The 11,942-nt window shown below is 36.7% G+C and overlaps 1 protein-coding gene across 3 annotated transcripts in view; it reads right to left on the bottom strand.

Moving 5' to 3' along the window:
* Positions 1–383: 383 nt before the first annotated feature.
* The window catches only part of Ppp1r1c (protein phosphatase 1 regulatory inhibitor subunit 1C), a 124,396-nt gene continuing 112,837 nt past the window's right edge, over positions 384–11,942 (bottom strand). For all 3 annotated transcript variants that reach the window (XM_078017705.1, XM_005324675.4, XM_078017704.1), the window contains one exon: positions 384–1,636. In XM_078017705.1, coding sequence (XP_077873831.1) covers positions 1,622–1,636 — 15 coding nt within the window. In that variant the 3' untranslated portion in view covers positions 384–1,621. The remainder of the gene's footprint in view (positions 1,637–11,942) is intronic.

The raw sequence follows: 11,942 nt of genomic DNA, 5'->3' as shown, positions 1-11,942 counted from the left end.
TTTGGGAAAAACTGACTTAAAAAAAAGTGTGGGAGTGGGAGGGAGTGGAGGGAGAGAGAGAGAGAGAGAGAGAGAGAGAGAGAAGAGAGAGAGAGAGAGAGAGAGAGAGAGAGAGAGAGAGGGAGGGAGGAAATAGAAGAGTGAGGGAAGAAGGGAAAGAGCAAGGGAGAGAGGGAGGAAAGAAAGAGTATTCACTCATAGTCATGCTATTACTTATCAGTGAGTTTGCATGTATTTTCAAGGAAAATGCCACTTTTGCTGTATTCTGTTATAGTTTCTCACAAGTCTCTTCTTAATTATTATATTGCAAAGTTCCTATTCAAACTTAAAAAAAACATTTTACTTCTTGATATCAAGATTTCACATTTTTCTTCCTATCTTAATTTCCTCTTTCTTGATTTTTGAGATTTCTTATCTTCCTTTCATGAAACATTTGAACTTCACTAATATCATCCATCCCTATGGGAACCAGGCTGACATTCCTCTATTCCCACTAAATTGTACATTCCAATATTATGAATAATTGAAATTGTTCAAAAATCCAGAACTTTGAGTTACAAAAAGTTGTATTCATTAAGTACACATTTGTCTCATAAAACCTTACTTTATACAGATGCCAGTTCTACACAAGAGGGATTATCTTTTCTTTATTTTCCTAACTCCCAGCAGAGTACTTTCCTAGGGATAAGCTCATAAACAAACAATTGTTGAACTAATGAGTAAATGAGTGGATATATGGAAGAATTAATGGAATTTTATATTTTATGATACAGAAGATTTATAAAATGCTAATGATTTATTTGAATGCAACGGGAATTGGTGGTTGAAATTTCAAGTAATAGTCAAAAAGGGGATAAAGGAGATTTGACATATTTTATTATAGATTTAACATTTTTCTCTCTTATTACCCAGATGAAATGCTGGGAAATACATATCATACAGTTTAGAAAACAAAAAGAATTCTATGGTTCTTTAAGTAATGTGCTGTTGGAAAGGGAAATATTTAGTATCTGATATAGTATTTTGAATCAAGAAATCTGACATTTCTTAGTCTTTTTAAAGTAAACTGAGTTTTCTATTCTATTTACAGAAACATGATAAATGCAGATCTTAAAGATTCCATTAGACATTCTTCTTTAAGTTAATCCCCAAGACACTCATGTCTAAATGTATTTAATATTTATTTTTTACTCTTAAAGTGATGCTATTTACATTTCACTTTAGAATGCAAATCATGTCAGTAGGATATGAGGGATCAAGCTCTGGCAGTTTTAAAGTTAGAACAGACACATGTTCACAAGTTCCTATGTAATTCAAAAGAAAAATCACTGTAAAATAAACGCCTATCATTTAATTGTGACATGGATCAACTTGTACTTGGTTCTAGAGTTCAGTTGTGGGGGCTTCCAGGTGGTGCATTTGATCATAAGATTTGCAGTGCAGAGCTGGAGGATGCTTCCGGAAGTCAAACAGTGGGGTTCCATGGGATATCCAGAAAAGTTCCTAGTTTGGTTATTCCCAGGAAGCCTTCTTGCTGCAGACTGGTATTAATGGTCCCACTGCTCCTCTCTCTCATTTACGCCCTCTTCTTCTTCAGGGAAGGCTGATTCATTCTGGCCTTTCAGATGCTTAACCCCTGAAATTATAAAAATGGTGAAAAATGCAAGTGAAATTGATTTTTGGCAGATTCATGGCTTTGCTACAAGAGATGAAGAAAGTGAGTGGAAAGTTTTCATTGGGGCATATGTGTTTTTGTCCAAGAATCTCAACAATGTGCTTCTATATAAACCTTTTGATTCACTGAGCAATAAAAACACTCACAGCCAAATTTCCATTAGAGACAGACTATCTTTTATAATTAAATCTTTTCTGTTAGGGATTACATCACAGCCTATTAAAACCCTGTTAACTAAAAATCTGCTCACAGGCTCTTATTATAATTCTGATGTATCATTTAGTTCAAATATTGCTTTTGGCATCCCTGAACTCCATTACAAGGAGAACTATTGAAACTCTTTAAGAACAAAAAGGTGTGTGTGTGCCATTTCTGTAACTTGTAAACAACAAAACAATCACAATATTGTTAGTTTTCTTTTGGAACCTGAACATATCCATTTGAATATAGAACACCTGTATTCAAAACTCTTCAATAACTGAACATACAGAGTGGAAAAAAAACATGGGTCTGCCATACAAGGCTCAGATGATCTGGCCTCTCCCTACATTTTGGGCCTCATTTTTCACCAGCTCTTCTTCCCACAGTTATGATCATTTGTGCCCTAACAATGATAACCTACTCTTCCTCATTCCCGACCACTCCAGGCTCCCTCAGGCATCCCTGCTTTGCTTATCCTGTTCTCACTGCCAAACATCTTCTTCCTCCTCATACACCTATTCATCTCTCACTCATCCTTCCAGTTCCAGGGTACCTCCTCTGAAGGCTACCCAGATTCCCCAGGCAGACTTGGTAGCTCTTTTTCATATTTCCCCACTGATTCTGGATTCCTCCTGTTGCACCAGTTACCTTATAAAAGCTCTGTCTGTTCACATCTTTCTAATTAGAGCAAACTCTTTGATGTCAAGGCACCTGGAGTTTCACTTGGGAGTCCCAGGCACAGTGCCTACCATACAGTAGGTGCTCGTTAATGTTTACTGCCTGAATGAGTGAATGAAGGAAGGAACAATTGGTACACACCTTTGTGAGGTCCACAATAATGATCTTTAGATAGGTTTCAAAATTAATTCAAACTTGTGAGTATAAATCAGAAGACCGCTACACTCAATCTAAAAATTTACTCTTTCATTTTCCTTGTTTCCACACTCAATCTAAAAAATTGCTCTTTCATTTTCCTGGGTCTATTTCTGTTAACACATCACATTCTCTACACATATAGTGAAGTTTAATGTGGAAATTTCTGTACTTTTTTTTATACTTTAGAAAATTGGTTTAGAAGGTTTTTTTCTAAGTATTGCTAAAATATACTCCAATTAGAGCTGATAAATGAAAGGAAGTTACTATTCATGCTTCCTATGAATCAACAGCTCAAGAAATGTGTGGATTTGCACGTACTGTAGACAGCAAGCCTCAGAGTACTATTTGGCAAAGAATGATGTACTTGGACTTCATGGATTATCTTGCAAAAATATTTGATCAGTTGTAATAATATTTAAATACTTTAATTTCATCCACAAGTACAGATCACTCAAAATTCCTCTTGACCCAAGACTGTGCAGATAAATTTGTTACTAAGAATTGAAAGTTATTTCATAGAACTATAAGTTTCATGGAAAAGAGGTATAAAAACTAAGGAAAAGAAAAGGGAGCATCTGACTAGTCACTCTGGCAACTGGTTTTCCATGTATGAATCCCTACATCTCACAACAACTTAGGGAAGATATGATCGGTTCAAGGTCACAAGGGTAGTATGGTGCTAAGAGGAGCTCTGACATTGCAGTCCCTCCATGTTCATTGGATGAGTGGATGAATGAATGAGTCATGAGCTTCCAATATCAGGATACCTCCACTAATTTTTACTATTAGCTTTTGGGATGCTAATCCATCGTTCACTCGCAATCACTCAGAGTTATTATGGGTTTAGAGTATTAATACTGACCCTGATGCAGAGGATCTTAAGACTCTTTCTGAAATATGAATCACTCAGCCACCTGCCACTCATTTTCCTGGGCTGAGGCTGACTGTGCTTCCCCACATTTGCAAAGGTTCTACAGACTCCAGAGCTCATCTCTTTGAACTGCAAGGTAACTACAGAGTAATAAAGTTGTATTTGAGATACATTCCTTTAAATGAGAGTTAATGGCCTAATGCCAGCATTGATTTGTCCAAAGGAGGAGAGCAAATGCAAAAAAAAAAAAAAAAAAAAATCCACAAATAAAATGTTCAACTAATTTAACAAACATTAACCAACTAACCTACCACTGTTTACACTTGAGTATAGGTCTACTTGCTTATCCTGATCTACATCATTGATTTTTTAAATTACAATGGTCACAAAGTCATATGAAAAAGTCATACATTTTTTTAGAGCAAAATGAATCACTTGGATATATTTTAGAAGTTTCCTTCCTTAGCCTTATTCAAATGTGAAATGAATTACTTCCAGGTGAAAGTTTTGATGAGACCCAAGCTGGTGACAAGTATCACAGAGATGTTATGCAGAACACCAGAAATTCTTTGTTTTCCAAAGTAGTTACCATAATGCCGTCTTTCAATTGGATAATAGAAAGTTGGTTAATTTGTGTTTTGAAATAGCCCTCAGACCAATGTTTTTCTTTTCCTATCATCAATATTTATTTGGTTATAAATGAAAGATGCTAAAAGGAAAATGTGAAGTCTGCTGAGGACTAATAATTTTTCTCCTCACCCTTCACCCCCCATCCCCAAACACATTTATTTTGCATTCAATTTTCTTTAAAATCCCCTTTGATGTTTGAGTAATTCTGGAGAGGGAGGAGAATAAATTGGTCTGGGGGTGTTGACAAAATTCTTGGAGAGTCCTCCTTTGCCAAATACCAACAAGCATGAGGAGAACCCTTCAGTGCATAGGGGCTGTGGCTTGGCATATCACCAAAATCCTCCCAGGGCAAGCGCAGACTCAGCCAGGACTGCACACAGGCAGGAGGCAAAAGGAATCTATTCCGAAAACACAATGGAAATTCTTTTCTCCATCCCAAATGAGCACACAGGTAAATGGCCCAAATGTAAGACAGAAAATGTTGTATGAATATGCAAAGAAATGAGGAAAGTAAAAGTGAAGGAAAAGAAAGTAGACCAAGAAAAAAGAAAAGGAAAAGAAATAAATGCCCCCAAGTGGGACCTAATTCTTATTATGTTCTTCTCTAGTTTGTAAATCAGGGGGTTAAATGTAGATTAGATGAAGTTGTGAAGCAGCAGTGTGAAGAATTCTGAATAATCTGTAGACAGAAACAAATACTTAGCAACCCACAGATCAATTTTTTTTTAATCAATAAATCTGGAGCCCAAGATGACAGGTTTATTACACTTGTAGATGATAAAAAAATTGGGGAAAAAGAAGATGACATGAAGAATGACAAATCTAGAATTTCTAATGGCTTCCAAGAGCAGGACAATAGCCTAAGTGATGAAAATAGAGGCCAATAGGGATTTTTGTTTTTAGAAAGGTGCTTTGGGTTCTAAAATAATAAATAGAATATGAGTGCAACCTTGATTGATCATAAGTAGGGGTTTTAGGTGACCAAGTTTCAACATGACCATATAGAAGCTTCCTGTTTCTAGGATCAGGCTTTAGGTGTTATTGGTGGCATTTCTAAAGCCAGAGTCAGCAGTTTGAGAAAGGGATTTGCTCTCTAGCCCTATGTTAGCTACACCTTTCCCCCAACATGCTGCCTTCTCAGGACCACTGCGGAGAGTCAAAGGGATTAAAAGAAGTTTTATGAAATCACTCTTCTAAAGGAATTGTAGATGAAACTAGAATGTTTAGCAGAGAAAATGAAGAGTACACAAATGGTTTTTGAATTCCTAAACTATTGGGAAAAAAACATAAAATTAATTTAGGTAACACCTGAGAAGATTAGAAACTATATTGATGGATGCCATTTATGAAGTGGGAGATGTAGCTCAATATAAAGACGATAGCTCCTAAATTCTGTTAGCTCATCAATAAACATGTGATTGAGCTCCTCTTCGTTGTCTGTGTTCAAGTCAGAGCTGAACTTCCATCTTTGGAAACTCACTGACCTGAGATGCTACTAATTTACAAAGGGAACATGTTGTACTATTGAAATTTTGCTCTGCTATTCGTACTATAAGTTGCAGGGGAAAAAAGTAATTATAAGTTCAAATGACATGATAGCCCAAATCCACATTTTAAAACTAATTCACATTGGAAGTAATAGATATAAATGGATTTTTTTTAACTACATACTTTAAACCTTAGAAATAATTTTAAAGTCCTCTAGGGAATCTGTGAATGGATTTTGGAGAGACTCTGAAGCTCTCAGAATTCTGCTTATTTTTGTGTTTGTGCATTATCAGGGAAAAAGGTCCATAGATTTCTGCAGAATCTGAGGGGTCTCTGATCTCCAAATATCCATGAAAGTAAACAGTAATTTAATCTCTTGCAGTGACGGAGGAATATTTCAGACAGTGAAGTGATTAGCTTAAATTCACACAGTAATTATTGGCTGAGCTGGAACACAAATGTTGGGCCCTAATTCCTACTGTGGACTCTTTGCCCGTGTCACTAGGACTCAATCTTCCATTGTCGTTGATCTTTTCTAAAGTTACAACTTGGAGAAAATTATTTTGACTCAGGATCACCCGGCCCTTTTGACTATCAAAAAACTTTAGGTAGTGGCTCTAAATAGTAACTTTTCAGTCTTCTTGTTGTTATTGCTTTCAACAGAATTGGGAATCAGAAAAATGTAGAATTTTAACCCTGCCCAGGAACATTCCCATAATAGAATCGAATTACAAATAGTGTTGAGGTCATTAGAAAAGAGACTGCCATTCTCTCTGCTGAGCCCAGACCTGGAACTGGGCTCTGAGAGACATAGGAAAAATAAAGTAGTCTGGTCTGTGGAGACAAGATGTAGTAATCATCAAGCAAGATGAGTAAATAAAATAAAGGCCCGTGTGTACGCTGAGCATGAGAGAGACATGACTACAAATCAGATAGGGACGAGGATGGTGTGCATGTAAATGAGGTTAATTCAATGAAGAAGTGCTATGGACCAGAAGAAAACATAATGCATTAGGAGAGTTGCAATAAGGGAAAGAGCTCCAGATTGCAGGATAGTAATTTGTGCAGCCATTTATTGAGCAATATGTTAGTTAGATTAAGGGAAACAGCAAGCCTAATGTCTATGCAAATAGTATTTGCAAAATACATTGAACAGGCATTAGTTTTCTAAAAGCCTATAATGAACAAAGGGATGAATTCAGTGGCCATGGAAAGATGACTTTCTAATGATCCCTTAAGTATTGACCCTCTAAGTTTTATTTAAAAAATCATTCTAGATGCACTCAGGGAACATAATTTAATCTATAATATGGTACAGAATGGCTCCTCAGTAAAGGCCCATATCTCTTAGATTGAAAATGTGTTTTACAATTCCCAAAATGCCTTCATACGTACTCTATTTTTTTTTAATCTTCTTGTCACTCATTTATAATGAACAGCTGTACATTAGTACACCCAGGGGTCGCATAGATCAAGTGACATATTGATTTCATCCCAAAGCGAGAAACCTATGTCCTAGACTCACCATAAATTTGGCCCTTTTGACTTTATTTGAGTATATTATGTGTTGACAGTACAGTTAATATCTATTTGAATATGGTGACCAGTCAACTTAATGTAATCTGCAAATCTGCATATGGTCACTCCTTTTAACTCCCAATTAATACAGGGAGGCTTTTTTTTTTCAGATTAAGTTTCCAGTATAATTCTCTCTTCATCATTTATGACAAAAGGGACAATATACTTAAGTGATATTCATAAGTGTTATATATTTTATACACATTTTACCCAGGGATTGAACTGGGCACCTAACCACTGAGCTACATCCCCAGCTCCTTTTTTAAAAAAATATTTTTATTTTTGAAACAGAATCTCACTAAGTTGCTTAGGACCTCACTAACTTGCTGAGGCTGGCTTTGAACTTGATATCCTCCTGCCTCAGCCTCCCCACTCTCAGCCACTAAGATTACAGGTGTATACCACTGCTCTGGGAAAATGTGTAATATTTATTTTTTACCAAAGTCACTGCCCAAGAGTAAAGCCAAGATGAAAGTTACTGCTGCAAACTATTGTTAGAAGTATATTGTTTAAAGAATAATCTAGTATCACTTATCAACATGTAAAGAGCCAACATCTTTATCATTAAGTCTGAGGCTGAGACCAGGAAAGGATATACTTGTACACACACACACACACACACACACACACACACACACACACAGTTTTGTGAGGATTCTTCTGTTCAGCCTGTATGAAAACCACTTTGACAGACCAAATGCCTTTTTGCCCTCCACAGTCAAGTGCCCTTCTAATATCCCCTTTTCTACTAAAGCTAATGCATTCCCCATGAATTTAGAAGTGAACTTAAATTTTTAAGCCTACATATAGTGGAGCTAAACAGTGTTAGGCTATTTCACTTTATAAAAAGACAGAATGGCTCCCCTGCCTGCAAGATTTGACTGCAATTGACTGAACACAATAGCATATCTAAAATTAAAGAAAAAAAAAAAGATGCATCTATCAACAGTCAGTGGTTAGCCTTGAGAGCAGTATAAATAAAATAGCAAATGGAGAGTTACATTCACAGCCTTAGAAGTAAACACCTGTGTGTTTGAAGGGTCCCCAGGGAAGGACATCCAGTAATGGCATTAGAGACTGTGCTGTCCTCAGGAAGTGTACTTCCCTATTGAAGCAGTGGTCAACACAGTTTCACGGGGAATGGTAATTCCCTGCTGAAGTTGAGGGTCACCACAGTCTGATTCCCTGATCACAAAACCAATCACCTAGCTCTGTCTCCAAGCTTGCTGTGAAAATCCTCTGATAACAACAGAGCTTGTTCCTGAGGCTAGAACGCACTGATTAGGATGAAACTATCTCCACCTGTCAATCATATTTCTTATTTTGTATTAATAAATTTACATTCAACTTTTACAAGTTGGTTTTGGTACAAAATTTTACTGAATATAAGTACCCCAAATTCAATTAACTCTGGGACTCATCAAGAAAAGGAAGTTTGGGAGCCTTTCAAGTGGAGAGGCTGATTTTGTCCAGGAGTTGGCCAAACTAAGAGACAACTTTCAGGGATCTCTGGGGATGAAGGAACAAGGACAATCTGATTTCAAGTCTCACCATAAATCTATAGTAATCAAGACAATGTGGTATTGGCAAAAGAATAGGCAACCAGAACAAATGAATAGAACAGAGTCCAAAGTTAGCTCATATAAATCTTGCCTCTTTTTGACAAAGGAGAAAAGGCAACAAAATGGAGCAAAGATAGTTTTTCCAAAATAAAAAAAATGATGCTAGAACAACTGGACATCCAAATTGCAGAGACTTAAATGCACATGACTAAGTTAAAGGAGCCAATATGAAAAAGTAGCATACTGCATGATTCCAACTATATAACATTTTGGAGAAGGCAAAACTACCCTAGTTCCCAAGGGTTAGGGGGTTGGGAGAGATGAATAGAGAGCATAGAAGATTTTTACGGTGGTGAATTTATTCTATATGATATTACAGTGGTGGATGTATATCACATATATCTGTACAAATCCACAGCATTAAGAAAGACTCATAATTGAAACTACAAACTTTGAGTGATAATCATGTGTTAATGCAGGTTCAGTTGTAGTATGTATCACTGTGGTGCAGGACGTGAGTAGTAGAGAGGATTGGGCATGTTTAGGGACAGGAGTGTATGTGAATTCTCTGTAGTTTCTGCTTAATTTTTCTTTTCTTTTTTTTTAAGGAGAGAGAGAGAGAGAGAGAGAGAGAGAGAGAGAGAGAGAGAGAGAAAGAGAGAGAGAGAGAGAGAGAGAGAGAATTTTAATTTTTTTTTTTTTTTTTTTTTTTTTTAGTTTTTGGCAAACACAACATCTTTGTTTGTATGTGGTGCTGAGGATCGAACCCGGGCCGCACACATGCCAGGTGAGCGCACTACATCCCCAGCCCTCTGCTTAATTTTTCTGTGAGTCTGAAATTGCTCTAAAAATAAAGCATATTAATTTAAAAAATTACTCTTGCTGCAATATTCACAACTATTTGTAGTGAAGCAAAGGATTAAGTGAGGTAACTTTAAAAGGTAAGATTAGGAGGCTATGATAGGGGAAATAGAAATATGTTTAATAGGGATAGCATTTTAGTGTTGCAAGATGAAAAGTTTTTGGAGATTGTTTGCACCACAAAATGAACATAATTAATACTACTGCACTTCTGAACTGTACACTTGAAAATGGTTGATCTGACAAATTTCATGTTTGTCTCTTTTGCCACAATTTAAAAATTCCTATCAGGAAAAATAAAGAAGCTCTTGTACTATTTTGAGACATGATCAGGATTCAGATCAGGCTAACAGAGAAGGTGTTGAGAAATGTTCATATACTGCACAAATTTGGAAGACAGAACTAATAGTATTGGCTAAAATATTGGATATGGAATATGAGAAAAAAAGAATGAAGTCAAGTATAGTTCCAAAGATTTTGTCCAGGGTAACTGAAAGAGTGAAGTCAGCATTAACAGAGCTGGGAAAGACTGACAAAGAATACTTTGGATAGAATATCTGGAGTTGAGTTTGGAAATACTCAATTTGATCGTTCTAATAGCTACTCAAATGGACACACGTTTTTGGAATTCAGGGGGGCATTCTGGGCTCAGATGTGCAAGTGTGGAAGTCATCATTGCATACACTTTATTTAAAGCCATTGGACTTTTGGTGAAAAGAGAGGGTAAGTAAACAAGAGAAAACAAGAGATGAGCTTTGTAGTCCTCCAGCAATATGAGGTGAAGGATATCAGGTTGACTTGGAAAATGAAACTGTCCAGGAATGTTTTATGAAGTGGGAAAAATACCCAACGTATGGGAACATGTAATTCAAGGGACTATAAGGATAATTAGAAATGGCATGAGCTTACTGTGCCAAAGCAGAGAATTTAAAAAAAAAAAAAAAGTGACAACTGAGAATTGACTATTGAGTTTAGCAACAATCACGTCCCTCATAACCCAGATGAGAGTGGTGTTGGTGACATAATCTGAGGTGTGTGGTAGGTCTATAAAGAAGGAGAAGAAATTAAGACAGTGAGTGTACCCAGTATTTTGGAGGAGAATTGCTGCAAGAGAAATCAAATAAAATTTTTATTAGCTGGTAGGAAGAGTGGAGTCAAATGAAAATTCTCTTCTTCATTGAAATAAAATTAGAATACAATAAACTGCACATATTCAAAATACAGTTTTATCAGTTTTGACAGTTGTTTGTACCTGTGGGACCATTACCACAATAAAGATAAACATTTTCATCTGAAGAGTAATTTTTAGCTTGGAACAAAAAAAGAAAAAAAAGAGTATGCTTGTGTGCTGATGGGGCTGATCCACTAGAAAGAGGGGAAATGATGTCATAGCAAACAGGAAGGAGAATTTCTAGAGAAATATTTCTTAATATGAGGATAGATACACTGTACAACTGGAGGGCTTGCTTTTAGAGAGGAACACACCAAGTTCACTTGTAATGGACAGAGGCAGGCTATAAAAGGGTACAGACGGTGTTAGGTGGAAAGGTCTCAAGGTTACAGTCTAGGAAAGTTCTCTTCTGATAGCTTCAGTTTTCTCCAAGTAGGAGGCAAGGTGATTAGGTAAGTGTGAGGACTGGAAGTCTACGTTGGAGGTTTCAGAGAGAGGTGACATGATTAAAGAGTCAATCTAAGAGATATGAAGAGAGCAAGAATCGGAAACGGCAGTGTGCTTTCCAGGAAGCAGCAAGCACCCACCAGAGGCCTTGTAGTCAGGAATTTAAAATGAGAATGGTCATTGAGGCTGTGTTCTGTTGCATCAGACCAGGTGTGGAATAAGCCAACCCTTGGTCTCATCACAGAAAACCTTGTCAATTTGTTTTTATTCCATCTTCAGAATAATTCATACTTGAAAACTGATCAACCTCCATTTTTTCCCCATAAAACGAAAACACAGAACTCCAATTATAAGCCAAGGAACATCTGAGACTTTCCAGGAGCTGGGAGAAAGACAGGGGGAAGATTCTTCTTCAGCACTCACAAAAACAAACAAAACAAAACAAACAAAAACTCCCACTCTGAGGATACATTCATCTTAGACTTCTGACCTTGGAAACTGGGATAAACGTCTGTGGTTTCAGTCACCTGGTTGTGGTACATTGCTATAGCATCCATAGCAAGCTGATATTCCCACAAGTTA

The sequence above is a fragment of the Ictidomys tridecemlineatus genome, chromosome 7, assembly GCF_052094955.1.
Source record: "Ictidomys tridecemlineatus isolate mIctTri1 chromosome 7, mIctTri1.hap1, whole genome shotgun sequence".
NCBI classification, from domain to species: Eukaryota; Metazoa; Chordata; class Mammalia; order Rodentia; family Sciuridae; genus Ictidomys; species Ictidomys tridecemlineatus.
This window is presented reverse-complemented; position numbering and strand designations above follow the sequence as displayed.